Raw genomic sequence first — 23,401 nt, 5'->3', positions numbered from 1 at the left:
TGAAGAACTGCTTCATTTAAAGCATTTGTTGATGATGGTTTTTTGTCACTTGAGTTATCTTTATCGTTAGAGATTTCTTTAACACGTGATATACTTACACAGTTCTTACTGCTTCCAGCTATATTTTCAGTTACGCTTGGATGAGAAATAGATTCTTCTCCCCCCTCATCCGGAGCCCCTTTTACTAGACTCTTGGTTCGCTGATTGATCGATGCTGTCAGTGCATTAGATGGTTGACTTTGGTTTTGAAGAACTGTTTCATTTAAAACATTTGTTAATGACGGTTTTTTGTCACTTGAGTTCTCTTTATCATTAAAGATTGCTCCGACGGTAAGAAACTTTAACACTAAATTCATTAATCAAATTCATTTAAATAACATTAAATTCATTTTTAACATTAAATTAAATCCTCCCCCATGAGAAGTTTCTCCATAGAAACATCCTCCCATGTAACCCCCCCCCCCTCAACTCTCCCCCCTAAACCAAAAAAATCCCCCCAAAACCGTCTGTACAAATCCCAGTAACCATTTCTATATGTAAACACGGGTCAAAGCTTGTAACTTGCAGCCCCTCCCACGGGGACTGCGGGGGAGTAAGTCGTCCCTAAAGACATAGTTATTAGGTTTTTCGACTATGATGAATAAAATGGCCATCTCAGAATTTTGATCCGATGAATTTGGGGAAAGATGCGCTCCAATTTTTGGGCACTTAAAAAGGGCACTAGAACTTTTAATTTCCGTTAGAATGAGCCCTCTCGCGACATTCTAGGACCACTGAGTCGATACGATCACCCCTGGGGAAAAACAAACAAACAAAAAAACAAATAAACATGCATCCGTGATCTGTCTTCTGGCAAAAAATGCGAAATTCCACATTTTTGTAGATAGGAGCTTGAAACTTCTACAATAAGATTCTCTGATACGCTGAATCTGATGGTGTGATTTTCGTTAAGATTGTATGACTTTTAGGGGGTGTTTCCCCCTATTTTCTAAAATGAGGCCAATTTTCTCAGGCTCGTAACTTTTGATGGGTATGACTGATCTTGATGAAACTTGCATATTTAAAATCGGCATTAAAATGGGATTCTTTTGATGTAACTATTGGTATTAAAATTCCATTTTCTAGAGTTTCGGTTACTATTGAGCCGGGTCGCTCCTTACTACAGTTCGTTACCACGAACTGTTTGAAATAAAAGCACAGGGGTGCAATAAGCGTTATAAATCATGCACAAACCGTTGTTTGGGGATATTTTTCCGTAAGCGATGCGTAGGTTTTTCACGGCTTGATTCACTAGGGATGAACAGGTAGTGGAAAGTGTTGGGCCGAAACACCGACCAAGCCAACTAACTAAAGAAGAACATGGTAGAACTGCAGTCCCAGTAACGAATGGAGCGACCGCATAAGGGCTATTAAAACAAATAACTCGCATTTAGACGCATTAACTGACAGTCCAATCTTAGATAGTTCATTGGTTAATATAGTAAAATTAGAAAGCAATCCACGGCGAGTCCGGGCAACAAGAAGAATGTCATCTGCATATGCAATAGAAGACAAACCAATATTACCGTAAAAAACAGAACTTCTAAGGGTACGCAGGCACGATGCAAGCAGGCATTTAAATATACTAGGAGACAGTACGGCACCTTGCCGAACTCCCTTATTAATTTTTACCGGGTATGACCAAATACATTTGGGAAGGAATGTCAGGGGGGGGGGGTTCTAGCTGCCCAACATCACTTTTGACTCTCAAAAAGGGACTAGAACTATAGATTTACTATCAAATGAGCCTGTTTTAAAGTTCAGTCATTCGTTTGTTTTGTATAAATAAATAGACAGTTCTTTTATAAATCGGTCTACCAAATAATACAAACGGAAATAAAAATAATAGAGAAAATCCAAAGTTAATGCAGTTCTACTTACCATATAACTGAGTTAGTACAGCCTATTCTTCAAACCCAAAAATTATTTATTTTTCCACCACAAAACTCACCCTCTCGCTAATTCCCTCTGTACGCCCTGAAAATATATTGAATGCCAAAGTAACCAATTAACCAGTACTTATTAACTAAACGAAACACATCCAAGAAGTGAAGTTAGGCCTAATGAAATATACCCTTTATGTGACTTCAGTTTATATAATAATACAATTTGGGCTTTATATTTTCACATTAGGGGGAGGGAATAAATTATTTGAACATCACCCCTAACATAACATAGCCCACACCACTCCCCCTCCTAATGTTCAAATATATAACCCAAATTGTTCAAGTCCAGTGCTTTCTTTCATCCGTCATTTGTGGCTATGAAACCGGTTTTCTGAGGTATAACCTAAGCTTAATTCTTGAATTGGTTTCATTTAATTACAAGTACAAATTAACCATGTCTATTTGCGGTCTCTGAGTCTTAAAATAGGAGGATATCAAAGAATTTTCCATGGGGGTGACAAACAAAGGAAAAGTCAAATATTAGGGCTTAATTTTCCCGATGGAAATTTAAGTGACCACATAAAGCAATTTTCAACATTTATCCTGTTCCAGTTTTAGAATTATTACTTTGGGTTGATAAATATTGTTATATCTCAGGAAGGAATTTAGAAACTATAAGGAAGAAAACACTTAGCTAAAGGGAACTAATCTTTTAAAATTAACGTAAATTCCACAAAACAAAATTGTGTAGTGAAATCAAATGATTTTTTGTTCTTTTTTCTACTATTTTATAAACGAACGGAAAAGAGAAGGCAGTTCTATCTGGCGAACGAGGTGGCCTTGTAATCGACCTATCTTTTCTATTTCATCGGCCCAGAAATTGGGGAATTGACGAACGTGAAGTGATGCGCCATCTTGCATGAAAATGATTGATGGTTGTAATTAAATCAGTTGCGTTACGACGTGTTCGGTCGGAAGGTCGAAGTAGACATCTGTAGTAATTTCGCCTTGTTAATGAAGAAATAAACTAGCTCCCTAGTCACATGCGAGATTTCTTACCCCCAGATCCTTATATTGTGTTTGCTGGAAGTCTCTGAGACATGAAGACTGGTCTGGGTACTAAAAACAACTCCCCCGAAGAATGGTTGATCCTCAGAATTGCGTTGCAGCATTTGAGCCCAAACTCTTGTTTGGCTTTTCGTTTGGCATTTTGACTTTTCAATTGTCTCAAATGACGGTAACAGTCTCAATATATAAGTATGCAAGTATGTTTTAACACAAATTAAAGCCTTTAAGGAATGGTTATTTCTTTAGAACAAATCTTTGTGAAATATCTCATCAACTGCTCTTATAGTAATTATTTGAACCTTTTTAGTTGAACCATTAGTTTTGAAAGTGTAAAGATACTTATGGTCTATCCAGTACCATATGATCTCCCTCATATGATTATTTTCCAAAATTAAGGCTCTAGAAAAATTTTCTAGAACCTTAATTATAGATAAATGTATATATATATATATATATATATATATATATTTATATATATATATATATATATATATATATATATATATATATATATATATATATATATATATATATATATATATATATATATATATATGTAAATGCTTCCACTGAAGCAAGCGTTTTCGCAAAAAAAAACATGCAGTTGTAACTTGCACCAAAACGACGAGGTACTTAGATCATCGGTTTCTTTAGTCTCAGATCTATCAACTCACCGATCTATAATTATGGTACTATAAGCCATGGTTCGTTCTTTACTAGTACATAGACCTTTTCTTAGAGAAGGGCCTAAACTTGCTTTAAAAATATAAAAAAATTTTTTTTTTTTCAACGGAGTTCAATCACTATTCAACTTATTTTAAATTTAAAAGAACCCTGTACACCATATTTAAAAAATAAATGGTGTTTTAAAATATTTAAAAAATAAATGGTAAAAAATAATGGTGTAAAAATAAATGGTATTTTAAAAATATTTAAAAAATAAATGGTAAAAAATAATGGTGTAAAAATAAATGGTGTTTTAAAAATATTTAAAAAATAAATGGTAAAAAATAATGGTGTAAAAATAAATGTTGTTTTAAAAATATTTAAAAAATAAATGGTAAAAAATAATGGTGTAAAAATAAATGGTGTTTTAAAAATATTTAAAAAATAAATGGTAAAAAATAATGGTGTAAAAATAAATGGTGTTTTAAAAATATTTAAAAAATAAATGGTAAAAAATAATGGTGTAAAAATAAATGGTGTTTTAAAAATATTTAAAAAATAAATGGTGTAAGCACAGAGCTGAATCTCAGCTATGGATTGAAGATGCAAAGTTATTCTCTCGTTGGTATTAAAGTTGAAACCGTGGGAGAGCAGAGAATTGAAAACCCAAAAGTTTCACCGGGAACACACACCTGAAGATCCACGGAAATAACGGTTCAATAGCTCAAACACTTAGACCCTTTTTATAATCAAATGAGCCCTGAAATAGCTATCTATGATGTTCTAGTGCTTCGCTAGCGTCAGGGAAGAAAAAAGTGCAAAAATAGGATATTTCAATGCTACCCAAGCTAATAAAAGGTAAAAATGCTGCGAAAAAAAATACCTGCAGTTTCGCTGTCTGAATCAATGCTCACTTTTCAGCTTTCATTTCACAAACATCAAACTCAAATGTTTAAAATATTGACAAAGAGAGAAAAGAACTGATAAAGAGAGATCATTAAAAGAGAGATTACAGTAAAAGAGAGCAATTAGAATATATATCGGAACTGGTGGAAGTTCCCTCTTACAAAATCGTCTGAAATCCTCCCAAACAGTTTTGAGAATTCTCAGTCAAGTTCTGTAGCAGCTAGTATCATCCTATGTCAAACTTGGTCCTAAGTTTTGAAAATTAAACAATAAAAACAAGTTGCTCCAACTGAAAGTTTCTTCAACCCTCTTCAACAACTCAGTCTTTACACTAATAAAATAGCTTCTTATTGTTCTTATAAACGACCCTTGTGTTTCACGAGTCGTTCTTAAAGTATTGGGACAAAATTGAAACTTTAGCGTAAAGAGTGGTATGCTGAGGAGGGGGTAACCCCCTTCATAACGTAATAGTTTCTGTTCGTTTTACGTTTTAATATTGATCCTTACTTTCAGTTGAACATTTTTTTATTTAAATTCTAGTCGTTTTTTAGATAATGTCAGGAAGTCTGGCCGCACGTCCAAGGAGAAATCCCCCTCCCCACGGAAATATCCTCTAGACAATTCAATCCCGGTAAAAAATTACCCCGGCCAATTACCCTTAACAACTCCACGCATAAAAATGAGACGGAATAGAGAAAGTAAGACATATAAAAGGATTTTGTATAGGAATTCTGTCAAATTTCCCCAGTGTGAAATTTTCTCTGACAAGTTCACCCCCTGGAAACTTCCCTCCCGATGAAAAGTTCCCCCTTGATAAAACCCCCAGGAGAAAATTCGGCCCCGACCTGAAAGTGTATGCATACTTCCCAATAACAAATACTATCCGTAAAAAATGGGCAAATTTTATAACTTAATGACCGTCCCCCTTGGGTTGTTGGGGTCATGTTATATTCAAAGGTATAATTATTGGGCCTTTCAACTATGATGAACAAAATGGCTATGTGAAAATTTTGATCAGATGATTTTTTGGAAAAAAGGAAGGGGGGCCTAGTTGCTCTCCAATCTTTTTGGTCACTGAAAAATGCACTATACCTTTTAATTTCCATTCGAATGGGCCCTCACTCGATATTCTAGGACCACTGGATCGATACGATCACCCCTGGAAAAAAAAAACAAATATACAAGCATCCGTGATCTTTCTTCCGGCAAAAAATAGAAAAATTTACATTTTTGCAGATAGGAGGCTGAAATCTCTGAAATAAGGTTCTTTGATATGCTGAATATGGTGGTTTGATTTTCATTAAGTTTCTTCGACTTTTAGGGGGTGTTTCCCCTCTTTTTTGGAAAATCAGGAAAATTTTATCAGACTCGTAGCGTTTAATCTGTAACACTAAACTTAATGAAACTTATATGTTCGGAATCAGCATAATAAGCTGAATATTTTGATATATCTGGCGGTATCAAAATCATTTTTTAGAGTTTCGGTTGCTATTGGGCCGTGTCGCTCCGTACTTATAGTTCGTTACCACGAACTGTTTGAGTTTAACAAAGAGACTGTGCCAATGCCCTTAGTTCTGCCAATGTTCTTAGTTCTATTCCAGGGAGTTATGGTCGCTTGGCAAAAATATGGCTACACTGATTGTCTTTTCTCATATACTAGCTTATCTGCATTCATAGTATGATACAAATGATAATCAGAGTCGGTTGAGTATACCCTGACGAAAATTATACAGTCATTGATTTGAGTAATGTATCAATATCATTCAAATCAATCGTTCAAATTTAAATTAGTCAATCAATGATCAGTCTTTGAAATAAATCAATAAGATTCAAATCAATCAGGTTTCATATCGTTCAATCCTCCGTGTATACGGTATAACACGGTATAACCGTGTTAACAGTTGATGTAACTGACCAACATGGAAAATTGCCACAGTTTGTAAGGAGCAATGAAACTAAAACATTCTCTAGATACGAATTTCTTTCTTCTGAATTATCTATAGCTAGTTTTAAAATTACTGACCCAAAGTAAGTAAGTAAGACCGCACTAGACCCTTAAGGTCCAAACCGGCGGTCCTGATCTCCGTTTCATGGCCTTTCAGCCAGGAAGTGCAATGGGGGGTTGGGGGCCAACCATCCTGTGCTTTCGCACACCCTTCCTGCTTACCTTCCCCAGATTTCTCCAGGTACCCATTTAGAGCTGGGTCGACTGACCCAAAGGAATAGCCATATGCTATAAATGGCTGAATAATCGTGCTGTAAACGATCTTTAACAGAGGAGTATTAGAACTGGTGAATAAAAATATAAAAACGAAAAAAAGAAACAAAATAACAGAACAACGTGTAAGTGTAGAGAAAAAAAAATGACAACTCAATTATATGTTAAACAACAACAGTAAACCACGGGTGTCCTCCTATTTTGCCTGTATGATTTTTGCTGTGAGTGTGTGAGTTTTTTTCATATGTAATACGAGCCACTAAGAAATGTTCTACCGTGATTTTCAAAATTATGGTTAGAAAACTATGGCTATGGGAATAAAAATGAAATGTGTTAACAGAATTTAGTTCGAAGTCTAATTTTGTTCACTTTTAGATTTAATACAAAAGGCTCATTAACTTATCAGTTTATTAGACAAGTGAGGCGTGTCTTGAACCTGTGCTAGTAATCACGGCTGTCCTTTGCCCAAAACTTAGTATTTATATGCTCAAATTTTTGATTTTTTGGAACAAGTTTCGAGTTCTTTTTTTATTTTTTGAACCGGAGAAATAGATGAAGATAGAGGATTTTACGGTATAGGTTTTCCTAAGTATGATTTCTTCCCGCCTTTGCCACCTATTTTTTGCTGCGTGAATATTAGGTTTTTTTTTTAGTATGTCCGCACTAGGTTAGGCTGTTGCAAAACGTTCATTTTTTTTTCATCGCCCGCAGGCACTAAGTAATATCTCAGAAAGTATAGCAAATAGATAAATTTTGACTACGTAATTTTACTCTGTGTGTCGAGATCAAGGGAGGTCCCTTAAAGTATCCGTTACCCCTCCTGACTAAACCACTCTTTTTGTGTAGTAGTGTTAAAGTCTCAATACCGAAATTGAGAAAATTAGTTTTCACTAAGAATCCAACTTGTAAAAGAATCTACTCGACAACTTCTTTTTAATATAAAACTCTATATTTAATATAAAACATAAAACATATAAAACATAAAAACATAAAACATATTTAATATAAAACACAATAAGGTATTATTCAAAATGTGCGTACCAGATTTGGTTCAAAGATTTATATATGCAGAAATTCATTTTGTGAGGGAGCTAATAAAAAAGGCAAATCATATTATATTATAGGAAATCATAGAAATTTTTGATATTATCATAAAATCGCAAAGCTGCACAAAGCCCAGGGCGCAGGCATTTATTTCTGAGGGGGGAGGGTGCTAATAAAAGAAAAAGTCATTTTATATTATAGCAAATCATGGAGATGTTCTTGTTGTAATCAAATCGCAAAGCTGCACACATCCCAGGGCTCAGGCATTTATTTCTGAGGGGGGGGTGCTAATAGAAAGAAAAATGATATGATATAGAAAATCATAATTTTTTATGTTATCATAAAATCGCAAAGCTGCACACAGCCCAAGGCTCAGGCATTAATTTTTGAGGGGGGAGGGTGCTAGTAAAAAGAAAAATCATGTGATATTATAGAAATCATAAAAATATTGATTTATCACACAAAATCAATTTTTAAGATAAAATTTGATGAATGTGTAGATTCTTGGTTTTGACAAAGGACAGCTGATCAAGTCTGTCAAATTATTTGAATAATAATCAAATTGTGTAGATGTGAAGACGTAATTTTTGACTAATTTCACTGTCATTTTACATTTTAGGCAGATTTTGAGCTGATATGTACAAACGCGATGGTATATAATTTGCCTGAAACTATTTATTTCAAAGCAGCGAAAAAGGTACACTTGGCTGGATTGAGACTTTTCAAGCCCGAGGTTGTTCGTCAGCTCTTAAAAGACGTTCCATGCGTATTGACGGAGATGGAATTGGGATTTGAACCGGTATGTGAAACTGCAGGTAAAGAGTCATCAAATGTCGAGGATGAGGAGATGGATGTTGGAGATGTAACTGAAACGGCACGAGAAACATTTATGATGAGCGAAAGGAAGTAAGTTTTTTCTTCTAATCATATATCATAGGCTACCCAGGAAAAATAAAACAACGCAAAAAAATTGAAATAAAAATCTATATTTGGGGTCTACCTTTAATTCCCTCTCACAGAGACACAGAAGTTGAGAAGAAGAATGTCCAACTCAAAAATAAAAAAATGATGATATGGGTTATAAATCTAACTCGACAAATCAATCTTTTTCGTCTCTTTTCCAAAATAGTCATCAAAATTACTTTTTAACAGTGATAAATGACTGGAATTTTGAGGCTGTATGTTCATCTTAGGCTGTATTTGCTTTTCAATAAATAAAGTTTCAGCTGTTTCAAAGCAATCGTACTTGCCTTTGTCATTGTAACTTTTCCAGGCATAATCTTTCTGATGAGTGCTCGAATTTTATCGTGAACTGCAAAAATGTCTGATCTGTTTGAACCTTGCAAATACAAATTGAGTTTGTTTAATTTGGAAAAAAAAATCGCCAAATAAGTGAGCTTGAGAATGAAGCTCACTCAACTCAAAGTGAGCTTCGTCGTTAAGTAGATGTTTAACATATTCATTTTTTCCTTCCAAGTATATTGTAAGTTCATTACACAATTCCACTGATCTTGTCAGTATTTTTCCCCTGGATAACCAGTGAACTTATGTATGCAGAAGAAGGGATGTATCGCGGCTACCAATTGCTTCACACAGTTTTAAAAATAGGAGGGCTTGTAGGGGTTTCGTTTTAATATAATTTATAATTTTCACAGCTGTATCAGGTACTGTTTTAAAATCATCAGACAATGATTTAGAAACCAGTGCTTTTCTATGAAGGCCATATTCTATGAAGGCCATAATGTGTCCACAAAGCACATAGACTGTTCAGGAACTCTCGTAACCTCAATGCTATTTTTCCTCCCCATTGCTCATGCACTGTCAGTACATATACCGACACAATTCTGCCACTTTGCAACTTTTGTTTTTATGTATGGGAATCAGTTGTATTGAATATTACCTCAGCAGTTCCACGACTTCATCCATTCAGTCCTCAGCAGTTCGTGGACTGAATTCCACGCAGTCCTCAGCAGTTCGTGAACTGAGTTCCACGCAGTCCTCAGCAGTTGCAGAACAAGGTATCTTCATGCACGTCGTTCTGCCAAAAACAAACAGTTGAGATAGGCCTTGCACGTCGGCAAGCTCATTTAGTTGTAGAGTATAATATTTACTACCTCTTTTCTCTAAAACAGCAAAAAAATGGGTCTCAAGATTGAAAATTTTTGTTTGATGGGTCGGAGCCCAGTCATCATAGGGAACTACTGATCTAGATAATTATTTTGACAGAATTGGCTTTAAAGGACGAGAGAGAGGTTTCTGGATAAAAGTGTATTAAATGAGTAGATAAAACTTTCCCAGATCTAGAATACGCAAATGAAAGAGCGTCCTATATAGAAATATTTGTGAAATGAACTAACTGTGAAAGTCTTCAGATTTCAGGGTACAAGAATATATTTGAAAATAAATTTTAGTAGACAAATTGTCTTAGTTCGGGAACAAATGAGTCTGTAGAGGCAGTGTTGGGAATTCGTAAAATTGACCGAATGGATAGTTTTACTTATTTAGGTAGCATTGTTAGTAAAGATGGGGAACGCACTGAAGATGTAAACTTGAATAACCGAGGCACAGGGTATTAGTTTGTAGTTGAGAAAAGTCTAGGAGAACAGGAAGATTAAGTATTAAAAGAACTAAAGCTGGGATTCTAGAAGCTAGCAAAATATTAGTGATGGAACATGGGTGCTTCGAAAGATTAAGGGTGATATGCTAGATATTTCCAAGATAATTTTTCTACAGATATCATTACTGATCGTTTGAATGACAGTATGTCAAACAATTAGCCTTACAAAAAATGACTTTGTTACCACATTATTGAGCTCTAATGAAAGAAAGGCTAGAATGGATTGGCTGCCAAAATTTGTGCAAACACATAAAATATGTTTTAAGTGTTTTTTACGTTTTTTACTTTCGTAAATAAAAATTGTCAAAACTTTAAAATTAAATATCAGTATATGTCAATTAAACTGACAATCCACGATCATTTGTTTTTATGGCACTTGGTATTTACCAGGTGACATACAGCAATCGCAAATTCTATCTGTCAGTCCCAGTTCTGCTAGTTTAGGCAATTCCAGATAAGCTAGTACGATGAATTTTGACAGGCTTATCAGGGACAAGATCATATTAAATTAGAAATAGTCGTTTCCCCGATTCGACTATCTGGGGGGGATTTGGGGACGGTTAATTCGGAAAAATTAGAAAAAATGAGGTATTTTTTTACTTGCTAACGGGTGATCGGATCTCAATGAAATTTGATATTTAGAAGGATATCGTGTCTTATAGCTCTTTCGGATCCGGTGACATTGGGGGGAGTTGGAGGGGGAAACCTAAAATCTCACAAGTCCTAGATACGTGATTGACATAACCGGAAAGGATCCTCTTTCTTTGGGGGAGCTGGAGGGAGGGTTAATTCTGAAAAATTTGAAAAAAATGAGGTATTTTTAACATACGAAGGAGTGATCGGCTCTTAATGAAATTTTATATTTTAGAAGAGCCTCGTAACTCAGATTTCTTATTTAAAATCCCGACCGGATCCATTATCATTGGGAAAGTTGGGGGGGGGGGGAACTGGAAAACGCTTGGAGTGGAGAGATCAAGATAAAACTTTGTGGGAAGAATAAGCACAAGTCTAAGATACGTGACTGACATAACTGGACATGATCCGTTCTCTTTGGGCAGTTTGGGGGGGGGGGGGGTAATACGGAAAAACTAGAAAAAATGAGGTATTTGTAACTTACGAACGGGTGATCAGACTTAATGAAATTTGATATTTAGAAGGATCTTGTGCTTCAGAGCTCAAATTTTAAATCCCGACCAGATCCAGTGACATAGGGGGGAGTTGGAGGGGGAAACCGGAAATCTTGGAAAGCGTGAAAATTGAGGTATCTTTATCTTACGAATTGGTGATCGGATCTTAATGAGACTTGATATATAGAAAGATCTTGCGTCTCAGATATTCGATTTTCAATTTGAATCGGATCCGGGGACCTTGGGGTTGGAGGGGGGAAACAGAAATCTTGGAAACCGGAAATCTTGGAAAACGCTTAGAGTGGAGAGATGGCGATGAAACTTGATGGGAAAAATATGAAAGAGTCCTAGGTACGTGATTGACATAACCGGACTGAATCCGCTCACTTTGGTGGAGCTAGGGGGGGGGGTGTGTTAATTCGGAAAATTAGAAAAATTGAGGTATTTTTAACTTAAGAACGGGTGACCGGATCTTAATGAAATTTGATATTTAGAAGGAACCCGTGTCTTGGAGCTTTGCTTTTCAATCCCGACCAGATCTGCTAACATTGGGGAGAGTTGGAGGGGGAAACCGGAAATCTTGGAAAACGCTTAGAGTGGAGAGATTGGGATGAAAGCTGGTGGGTAGAATAAGCAAACGTCGTATCTACGTGATTAATGTAACCGGACTGGATCCGCACTCTTTGTGGGAGTTAGGGGGGTCCAGTGCTTTGGTGAGTTTGGTGCTTCTGGACGTGCTAGGACGATGAAAATCGGTAGTATCACCAGGGGTGATCGATACGATCACCCCTGGGAAAAAAAAACAAACAATAAAACAAATAAACAACATCCGTGATTTGTCTTCTGGCAAAAAATGCGAAATTCCACATTTTTGTAGATAGGAGCTTGAAACTTCTACAACAAGGTTCTCTGATACGCTGAATCTGATGGTGTGATTTTCGTTAAGATTGTATGACTTTTAGGGGGTGTTTTTCCCTATTTTATAAAATGAGGCAAATTTTCTCCGGATCGTAACTTTTGATGGGTAAGACTAATCTTGATGAAACTTATATATCTAAAATCAGCATTAAAATGCGATTCTCTTGATGTAACTATTGGTATCAAAATTCTATTTTTTTAGAGTTTCGGTTACTATTGAGCCGGGTCGCTCTTTACTACAGTTCGTTACCACGAACTGTTTGGTTTATCAATTGGTAGTGATTTGTGGAAATTTTACGTTTGGAAGATTATTTGACTTTATTTATGCTCGTTTTTGGCCTAATGGGGCTCTTTATTTCTTTATAAAACTTATTTTGTGGAAAAAGTTTTAAATTAATAGCTTTAAAAATTGCAGGTTCGAATGATGACTCAGTCCTTGATTTTTAACCAGTTTGTGGTAACGAATTATTAGGAGCGACTCGGGCTAATAGTATCCGAAACTCTAAAAAGCAAATTTTGATTACAATTTGTACATCGAAGGAATGAACTTTTTATGCCAAGCCCATATATATTTAAAATGCAATAAGTCTGAAGTTGCATCAAAAGCTGCGAGCCTGCGAAAATTTCCATGTTTTTCGAAAAAGTGAGGAAATATCCCCAAAAAGGCAAGCGATTTTCATGAAATTCACACCATCACAAAAATATGGAATTTGGATTTTTTCTGAGATTTGTTTATGGTACCAAACTACGATTTTACCATAAAAAGACAGTTTGATCGGTAATTTTGAAATAGCCAGTCAATTGAAAAGTTTAACTAATCTATGTATTGTGTATCCCAGCTGCAGAGGAAGTAATGCCACATGGTGGCGCATAATACTTCATTTAACTAAGTTAATTCACCTTATTTTCATAAAACTATAATCAGCGATTTATAATTGCGCATCAGCTATTAATAAAGAGGAGTGGTGGGCCACTGTGTGGGTGGTGGGGAGGAATGGTGCTCATGGGTGTGGCTCCAGCATTTTTATTGCGAGGGGGCATTAGGTGGTCCATATTCGGATAGTCAATGGGCATGGGCTGTCTTTCAGGGGAAAGCAGTGGCAGTTCTGGCCTCTTCAATATGCTTATACTTACAGTAAGTATTAAGTATCATTTTTTTTAAGTATTAAAGTAAGTGAGTAACTTACTGTCAAATACGACCTCTGCTTTATTTTAATAAAGATACAATTTAACAAAATACAAAATGATTATAAGTGTTAGATTATTTATTTCAGGTTTGCGCTCCTGAAATTTCTGCCCCCTGGGCGAATGCCCCATCAGGCCCCTCCTCTAAAACCACCTGTGGGGAAGGGGTGTTGGAAAACTTGTGAGAAATACAAGTCTGAATGGGTTTTAAAGATGTCTGAAAATTTTGATGAAATTTTTTTAATTTTGATTTAAAAATTTTTAAAATTTTGATGGGGAGAAAGTCCCCAACTTTCTCCCGGTAGTCCAAGGGAAAATCAAGTCTCTTTGTTGAAAGGGTCGCGGAAAACACGAGCCAAAGCTGAGGCTGGACCATTAATTGGATCACGTTTGTTAATTAATTTGGTCAAAGTTGAACTGTTTTCATTGTTAAGATTGTCTTGACTTTCTGTTATTGTGTTAGTGGAAGAAGACATAGATGGGAATCAAATCCCTTTTAAATACCTTTATCTTCTTGTTCCACGTTCCGTTGCTTTTTTAAAGTTAGTTCTCAGCCCCCCAAAAAAAAGAAATTAAAGAGCTCTACCCTTTGTTGGTTTTATTAGTATGTTATAACCAAATAAAGTTGATAAGAATTATACTTTTAATAACGATATATCAGCGTTGACTATACGGTATGAAAGTGGCTGTTCCCTTCTCAACGCCCCGCTCTCTACGCTAAAGTTTGACTCTTTCTCTCAATTCTACTTTGTAAAACAGTAAAAAAATTTAGCGTAAAGAGCGGGGCGTTGAGAAGGGAATACTTTCATACACGGAGTAATTTCTTAGTCCGTTTTTAGTTTTAATGTTGCTCGTTACTTTTAGTTAGAAAACTAGTTTTTTATTTAATTTCTGAACGTTTTTGAATTAATGCATGTTTGATTTTGGCTCTCCGCTCATAAATTATTAAAATGAAATTTGCATATTAATTCTTTTTTTGGCTAAATGGCTTTCTCTTAGTTTTGATCAGACGACCTTGAGAAAAAAAGAGGTGGGGGAGGAGGCCTTGTTGTTCTCCAATTTTTCTAATACTTAAAAAGGCAACTGGAACTTTTAAATTTTAACGAACGTTTTTATTAGTAAAAAATATCCGTAACTTAAGAATTAACTTACGTAACGAACTTCTATATTCTTATATTTTTATTATGTATATGAGGGGGTTTGCCCCCTCGTTAATACCTCGCTCTTTACACTAAAGCTCAAATTTTGCCCCAGTTCTTGAAGAATGACCCCTGAATCAGAAAGGACGTAGAATACATAGTTGAAATTACTAAAAATGCTTCAGTGTAAAGAGCGAGGTATTTAGGATGATAAGAACCCCTCGTATGCGTAATAATCTCTGTTCGTTTTAAGTTTTATTGCTGCTCCTTACTTTCAGTCGGAAAAACTTTTTTATATTTATTTTTTCATTGTTTTTTTATAATAATGCTAGGGAATCCTGCGCCCCCTTCATTGAATTTCTCTTCCCCCATGACATATTCCTCCAAGGAAACATCTTCCCGCGTAACCCCCTCACCTAAATCTCCCCAAACCATAAAAATCTCCCTGGAAACGTTGTACACTTCCCAATAACCATTACTGTATGTAAACACTGGTCAAAGTCTGAAACTTGCAGCCCCTCTTCCGGGTACTGTGGGGGAGTAACAATATATATATAACAACATATTTCAATAACACATATATTCAACGAAGAAAAGTTTGAGCGTAGACGTTACTCGGTTAAATTCAAAAACATTACAGAATACATAAATAAACAATTCACATGCATCAATCAAACATAAATTAAGTAGTGAGCACAGCTTTTACTAAGGCTGCCAGCAATGCGTTGCTGCTGACGACAGTAGCGTACTGTAAACAAGCTTTCGGGTGGGTGATGGTAAGTTTAATAAGCTCGGCTTTTTGCCAGCTCTACCGTTAATATTACAGTGGATACCCTCCTTCAACTTCCTTCAACTCACGTGCCCATCATGGGAGACTAAATGTCGCAGTTGATTTCAACAACAGCCGCACTTCAACACCACTATTCCAATATCCCCGTACATTGTGCAATTCAGTTGCATGTGATTTGAAAATGATGCCTTAGTAAATCGAAAACTACTCCCTTTAATTTGCCATTGTTGAAACCTCATACAGCCTCCCTCATTGAACAACAAGAAAAAATCACTATTTTACATGGGCAGTCGTGATATTACATATATATATATATATATATATATATATATATATATATATATATATATATATATATATATATATATATATATATATATATATATATATATATATATATATTCTAGCTGTTGGTGTGGCCCTTCGTGCCCCCCCCCCAAGCCTTCCCGTGCGCGTAAGTCGTTAACAAAGCTCAAGGGCAATCATTAGAATAATCAGGTATGAGAACTACGTACGTATCCTACTTTACGTACTAATTGAACTTTTTGTGAACTAATTTTACAAACTAATTGAACGTACTAATTACGTAAAGAGAACTTTACGTACTAATTGTCACATTAGTTGCTCCTTTATTAATTTGACTTAATTGGGCAATCATAAAGTGCCACATGACGCCAAAATAATGTATTTTGGGTTATTTTTTCATTAAAAAAAAATTATTAAAAAGGGTCATGTCCTAAAAAGTTGTCTCTAAATTATTTGGGGGCAACTACCCCCTCCTTGCCCCCACCCCATCCAACAACGCCACTAGGGGCTATATGGGGGTCAAAGAGTGCACCTCAATGGATAAATTGTCCAACTCCATAAGCCTTCAGATGATATAGAACAGGATGTTGCGAGGGAGGGGGTAAGAATTAATCTCTCATCTCCCTTCATTTAGACTAAGCCTGATAGCTCCCTTCTTATTGCAGAAAATGTTTCTAGCATTTGTTTTAAAGCTTCGTTAAACTAAATCGATTCACTTGATGTTTCATAAAATTATATATAAAATTATATACAAATTATATACGGGAAATTATATACGGTGATATATATCAAATATATTAAATATAAATTATATATCAAATATTAATATTATATACTATGACGCATAACTGCCCATCAGCTATTATGAAGGAGGAGCAGTGGATCTATGTGTAGGTGGTGGGGAGAGGGTCCAGATGCCCTATAGGTTGCATTTGCCCTTGCCCAGGTTTCCTAAATCCAGATAAATACAAATTTCCTAACTCCTTTTGAGCCTTCAATTAAATATAAAGTGAATTTTGGAGGGTGAGGGAGGGAGGTTAGAAATTGATATTTAATCCAGCCTTATTCCCGAAAATGATTTTAGTATACGCCTTATTTATTGGTGTTGGGAGGTGATAGCACCCCTTTCATTGCGAATTTTTTTTTCCATGTGGCATAAAAGATTCTGACACAGAGGTGGAATAGTGGGGGGGGGGTATCATGAGCCTTCGTAGAAAATTCCTTGGTAGGGGAGGGTTAACAATTCCTTCCAGGAGCTTTGTTTTCAGCGAGTTTGCCTTTAATGGTGAAAAATATGTCTTCTTCCTCACCTTTCATGGTATTCAACGTCAAAAATATGATAAATATCAGAATCGAAAATTTTAGAAAAAAAATCGGAGCTTATGTGTTTGAAGTAAGACAGCCCAAAACATCAGAATTTAGCATTCGAGATAAACTTTTCCAGATTCCACGAAATCAATAAGAAATGTGCAATTTTTGTCTCCGGTTCTCGGAGAGATAATTCAATGTTCTGCAGAAGTACAACATAAAGTTGATCTGGAAAAGTTTACTTTCCCAGCTAAGGTCGTTTTGTTTTGACGCAATGTTGAATATGAGGGGGAAACTTTTTTTTCTAAAAAACTATTGGAAAATAATAAAGACTTCACTGGAACTTTTCTGCCCCATTTCGCGATTTCCCTATCTAGGAAAAATTTAGAGTTCGCACATCTTACCACTTCGGAGCTACAAGCAGCTGGTCACAAGAACAAAAACAACTGCAAAAGCAGTAGTGTTGCTGTGCAACATATTGATCAATTTGGTAGTGCACAACACTGTATTTTTGGACTACAGAATTCTGCAAATGCGTTCTCAATTCTGGTTGTTAGAAAGGAATTAATTCTGATTAATTTTTCCATCGCTGGGCGTTGCAAGAAATTAAACCTCGTTTCCCCATGAGACCCTATGAGGCAGTTGAATATCTTAAACTCGAGTTCCGAATCTTTTTATTTGTCTACGCGCTATGTTTTTGGGGAGCTACCGGGTTAGATCTCCTCCCCCCAAAAAATGTCTGACGCGTAAAACAAGTAACGAAAATGCATATAAACAAATTTTTGATGCCTTTTGTAAAGTTTTCTCCCACCCGAACAAAAAACCTAGATACGTCATTATCTCATTATTTTGAAATTTAAAACACAATTGGGCCATGGTATCCCTTACCCGGAAAAAAAATATATTCAAAAGGTAAAGATGTTTTGATTTTAAATGATATAAACGTTTCAAACTGAATACCATAGGGATTCATCTAAAACCACCTCCTCCTTTCCGTATAAGTCATTGGCAAATTATGTAGCAAACTTAGATAAAAGGCTTTCAAATTTCTATTTGATGCACTATCTGTTTTATTTATCTGAATATTTCGGCTATATTTTCAGTAGCCATCGTCAGTAAAACTAGAATAGAGACAATACGTTGTAGAAGATAACTAATGGAATATTTCGAGTATATTTCCAATGGCCATCTACAGTAAGATTTGAATAAACATAAAATTCAGCTTGTGAAACAAAACGATAAAACTAAAAGTAAAAACAATAACATAACAGCCTTAATGTCGTTACTTTAAGCAAACTCAACTAGGACTCTAAGACTATTTTGCTGGTGGTTTTATTTTTCTCGTTTTGTATCCCTTGCCGCGTATGTTTTTTTTTTTGGGGGGGGGGAGCTTGGTGAAAAAATTCGTTCAGAATCAAAGCAAAAGATTGTATTTTTTTGTATCGCTGTTGATCTTCAACTGCTCAAAATATGTTGCTTGCGCTCTAGGCCGTATCCAGGGGGCGTACCAGGTTTGAACCCCCCCCCGGAGGGATGCTCCGTCGCGAGATCTGTTTTAGACTCTTGAAAAAGTAACAGAAATGCATAGAAACAAATGTTTGATGCGTTTTGTAAAGTTTTCTTTTGTACCCCCCTCCTCCGAATAAAATTCTGGATGTGGCATCGCTTGGACTTATTTTATTTTGTGGTAAAAATATTCAAATTCGTTTCTTTCTTTCATAGATTAATAGAATTTTCCTGCTCCTGGCTCGAGGAAAGGATTTTTGCATGAAAAAGCTAGAACTGGCAAAAACTCTACAATCTCCTGTTTCCGTTTCTTTAGCAGCTGTACAATCAGTCATTAAATAACCAAGTTGTATAAACGTCTGGGATTCTATTTGTGTTTTGTATAAATGTATCATTCGGTAATGGAGGAAAGGTAAAAAGTATTTCATTCACCTAGTCTTCATAGAGTTCGTTTCAGTTCAAAAACTAACCGGCATGTATGAATTAAACAGATCGCTTGGGGGCGCCAACGATTCAATTTGGGTTCTAGGGCTCGGTTTAGACTTAATTTCATACTAGTTAAAGAGCTGGATTTTCACCAGGTCTTTGCTTAGCCCCTCTCTGCGCACTTGGAACTTCGTCACTCTGTTATTACCTTATTAAAATACATAAAAAATAGTTTAAATACGTTGACACGTTTATGCAATTACAATTTTTTGAAAGTAGCTTATATACCTGAAAATATTTAGGCAATACCAGTCACGTCTATACTATTTCGGGCGATTCGGTGCTCTGGCCTTCAACCCATGCAAATGGATCAAACTTTGCCTTATGCCTGGCCTTCAACCTTCTTATGTTGTTCATTATTAAAATCAAATAAAAACAACTTTTTTTTAACTGAGAGTAAGGAGTGACTTTAAAACTTAAAACGACCAGAAATTGTTCCGTAAATGAGAGGGGGCTGTCCCTTCCTAAACGCCTCGCTCTTTATACTAAAGTTCGACTTTTTGTCATAACTCGGCTTCCTATTGTAATAAAAAACTTCATCGTAAAGAGCCGGGCATTGAGTCGGGGCAGCCCCTTTCATATGCGGAATGATTTTTGATTGTTTTAGTTTTAATGTCACTCCTTACTTTCAGTTAAAAAACATTGTTTTTTTTTTATTTAATTTTCGAACGTTTTTCCACTAATGCTGGTTCAAATTCGGCTCCCCGTACATGAAAAATTAAAACGAAATTTGTATATTAATTATTCTGTATATGAAGGGTTTCCCCCTCCTCACGCTATTTACGTGAATTAATGAATATTACGTGAAATAAATATTACTATTTATTACACGCTGTTTACGCCAAAGTTTGACTCTTTCTCTTAACTCTACATTTTAAAACAATAAAAAACTTTAGCGTAAAGAGCGGGGCGTTGAGAAGGAAAAGCCCCTTTCATATACGGAGTAATTTCTGTTCGTTTTAAGTTTTAATGTGGATTCTTACTTTCATTGTAAAAAACTTGTTTTTTTATTTAATTTCTGAACGTTTTTGAATCAATGTATGTTTTGATTTTGGCTCTCCGCAGAGGAATAATTAAAACGAAATTTGTATATTTATTTTTTTTGGCTAAATGGCTTTCTCATAATTTTGATCGAATGATTTTGAGAAAAAAAGAGCGGGAGAGGAAGCCTAGTCGCCCTCCGATTTTCGGTCAATTGAAAAGGCAACTAGAACTTTTAACTTTTTACGAATATTTTTTTAATTAAAAGATATGCGTAACTTATAAATTAGCTTGCGTAAAGAACTTTTGTATTCTCATGTTTTTATTACATGCTAGCTGTTGGGGTGGCGCTTTGCGCCACCCCGGCACCTAGTTGGTGGGGGCGCTTCGCTCCCCCAAGCCCCCCCCCGCGCGCGTAAGTCGTTACGTGCCATATTGGTTACGCGCCATTGTAGTTGTGTCCCTGTGTCCCACCTGTGAATAGAGATAGATTTTATATAAATATATATATATATATATATATATATATATATATATATATATATATATATATATGTGTGTGTGTGTGTGTGTGTATATATATATATATATATATATATATATATATATATATATATATATATATATATATATATATATATATATATATGTTTTTAACTACGTAAAACTTGCGAATATACAGCATTCTTCGCTGTCCCATTGTCTGTGCATATAAATAGATTGTCTGGTTTACTGACTCTTGGACATGCAACATATAACTGTCCATGGGAAAAAACAATCCGTATTCAGATCTATACCTCATTATTCTAATGATTGCCCTTGAGCTTTGTTGATGGTGATTGCTAATCTAACATTCCCTGTGTCCCCGTCGTCATTTATATATCCCCATGTGCCCCCCGGCGTCCCCGTTGTAGTTGTGTCCCTGTGTCCCGGTCGTCATTTATATTCCCTGTGTGTCGGTGTCCCGGTCGTCATTTATGTACCGGTGTCCCGGTCTGTAATTTCTCTTCGAACATTCCTTGTGTCCCGGTCGTCATTTATATACCCCCCCCTGTGCTCCCGGCGTCCCCGTTGTAGTTTTGTCCCTGTGTCCCGGTCGTGATTTGTGTCCCGGTGTCCCAGTCTGTAATTTCTCTTTGAGAGTCCCGGTCGTCATTTATATTCCCCGTGTCCCGGTGTCCCGGTCGTCATTTGTGTCCCGGTGTCCCGGGCTGTAATTTCATCAGTTGACAAACATGACGTCAGTCGACAAACAACTTCATGACGACATACAGCTCAATCCTTATAATGACGTCAGTCGACAGACACACAAACAAACAACTTATTTTTATATATGTAGAAGATAGATAGATATGAGGGGGTTCGCCCCCTCGTCAGTACCTCGCTCTTTACATTAAAGCTTAAATTTTGTCCCAATTCATTAAGAATGACCCCTGAATCACAAAAGCCACAGAATAAATAGTTGAAATTACTAAAAATACTTTAGCGTAAAGAGCGAGGTATTAGGAGGAGGTGAGTCCCTCATAAGGGTAATAATTTCTGTTCGTTTTAAGTTTTAATGCTGCTGCTTACTTCCAGCTGAAAAAAAAACTTTTTCATATTTATTTTTTCATTGTTTTTTTAAGTAATGCTAGTAAATCCTGCGCTCCCTTCATGGAAATTTTCTTCCCCCATGACAAATTCCTCGATGGAAAGTTCCCCCAGCATATCCCCCTCTTCTCAACCCCTGCCTCCAACCAAAAAATCCTCCTGAAAACGCCTTTACACTTCCCAATAACCATTACTATATGTAAGCAATGGTCAAAGTTTTGAACTTGTAACCCCTCCCACGAGGACTGTGGGGGAGTAAGTCGTCCCCAAAGACATAGTTATAAGGTTTTTTGACTACGTTGAATAAAATGGCTATCTCAGAATTTTGATCCGTTGACTTTGGGAAAATAATTAGCGTGGGAGGGGGCCTAGGTGCCCTCCAAGTTATTTGGTCACTTAAAAAGGGCACTAGAACTTTTCATTTCCGTTAGAATGAACCCTCTCGCAACATTCTAGGACAACTGGGTCGATACAATCACCCCTGGGAAAAAAACAAACAAAAAAAAAACAAACAAACAAATAAACACGCATTCGTGATCTTCCTTCTGGCAAAAAATATAAAATTCCACATTTTTATAGATAGGAGCTTGGAACTTCTACAGTAGGGTTCTCTGATACGCTGAATCTTATGGTGTGATTTTCGTTAAGATTCTATGACTTTTAGGGGGTGTTTCCTCCTATTTTCTAAAATAATGTAAATTTTCTCAGGCTCGCAACTTTTTATGGGTAAGACTAAACTTGATGAAACTTATATATTTAAAATCAGCATTAAAATTTGATTCTTCTGATGTAGCTATTGGTACAAAAATTCCATTTTTTAGAGTTTTGGTTACTATTGAGCCGGTTCCCTCCTTACCACGAACAAATTTGATACAACAAATTAGTCTAAATTTTAAATGTTTACTTTTCTAAGTTTTTGACAAATTTCCAAGAGACGGCAAGAGTTAGGTATTGATTTTTCCCCAACAAGATAACGCCCTAGTGTTTCATCCGTAAAAGCGTGTAAATGAAGTAATTCGATTCTAGTCAGTGAAACAAGACAGGATAGATTCTTGACTAAAATCAGCGTTGCCAATTAGCGTGAAAAGGGTTTTTGAAAAAGTAATTGCAAACACTTTAATTTTTGCTAACCTCTCTTTTGGCGTGTTTTGAGATGGAAATGTCGCTGTTCTCAGCGCATTCGTAAGTCTGTTTCGATATTTAGTCATGTTTTATTTACTAACAGTGGACAAATCTCAATTATTCATTCATATTTTTGATTTGGTGTATGTAATTTAAAAGAGGTTTAGTTTGCTAAATATGAATGGAATTAGTATGGATTTCATTACTACTACTAAAAATTCATCGTAGGTCCAAGTCGCCTGAGCTCCTTCATCTCTCACCACAGTTTCACTCCCTCCTGTCAAGTTTCGATTTCCTTTAATTTTGTTCTTATGACTTCTTCTGATCTCTAGGGGACACCAAAATACAGTTGTAATTTGCAGCACATGTGGTGTTCTGTGATATACACCAGGTGGCGGGAAGTCCGCGACCCTGGGTGTGTCCTGCTATATGGTTGTCTGCTAAATGGGCGGTAAAAAGCTCAATTTTCGGCTACCTGTCCTTCTTTACAGTAAAACAT

General features: G+C 35.9%; 1 protein-coding gene across 2 annotated transcripts in view; it reads left to right on the top strand.

Annotated features, from left to right (window-relative positions):
- The window catches only part of LOC136033626 (bromodomain-containing protein 7-like), an 80,849-nt gene that overhangs the window by 22,671 nt on the left and 34,777 nt on the right, over window positions 1–23,401 (top strand). For both annotated transcript variants that reach the window (XM_065714425.1, XM_065714426.1), the window contains exon 4: window positions 8,447–8,733. In XM_065714425.1, the coding sequence (XP_065570497.1) occupies window positions 8,447–8,733 (287 nt within the window). The remainder of the gene's footprint in view (window positions 1–8,446; window positions 8,734–23,401) is intronic.

Source organism: Artemia franciscana, chromosome 12 (assembly GCF_032884065.1).
Source record: "Artemia franciscana chromosome 12, ASM3288406v1, whole genome shotgun sequence".
NCBI lineage: Eukaryota > Metazoa > Arthropoda > Branchiopoda > Anostraca > Artemiidae > Artemia > Artemia franciscana.
The sequence above is the reverse complement of the archived record's forward strand: the minus strand, read 5'-3'. Positions and strand labels throughout refer to the sequence as shown.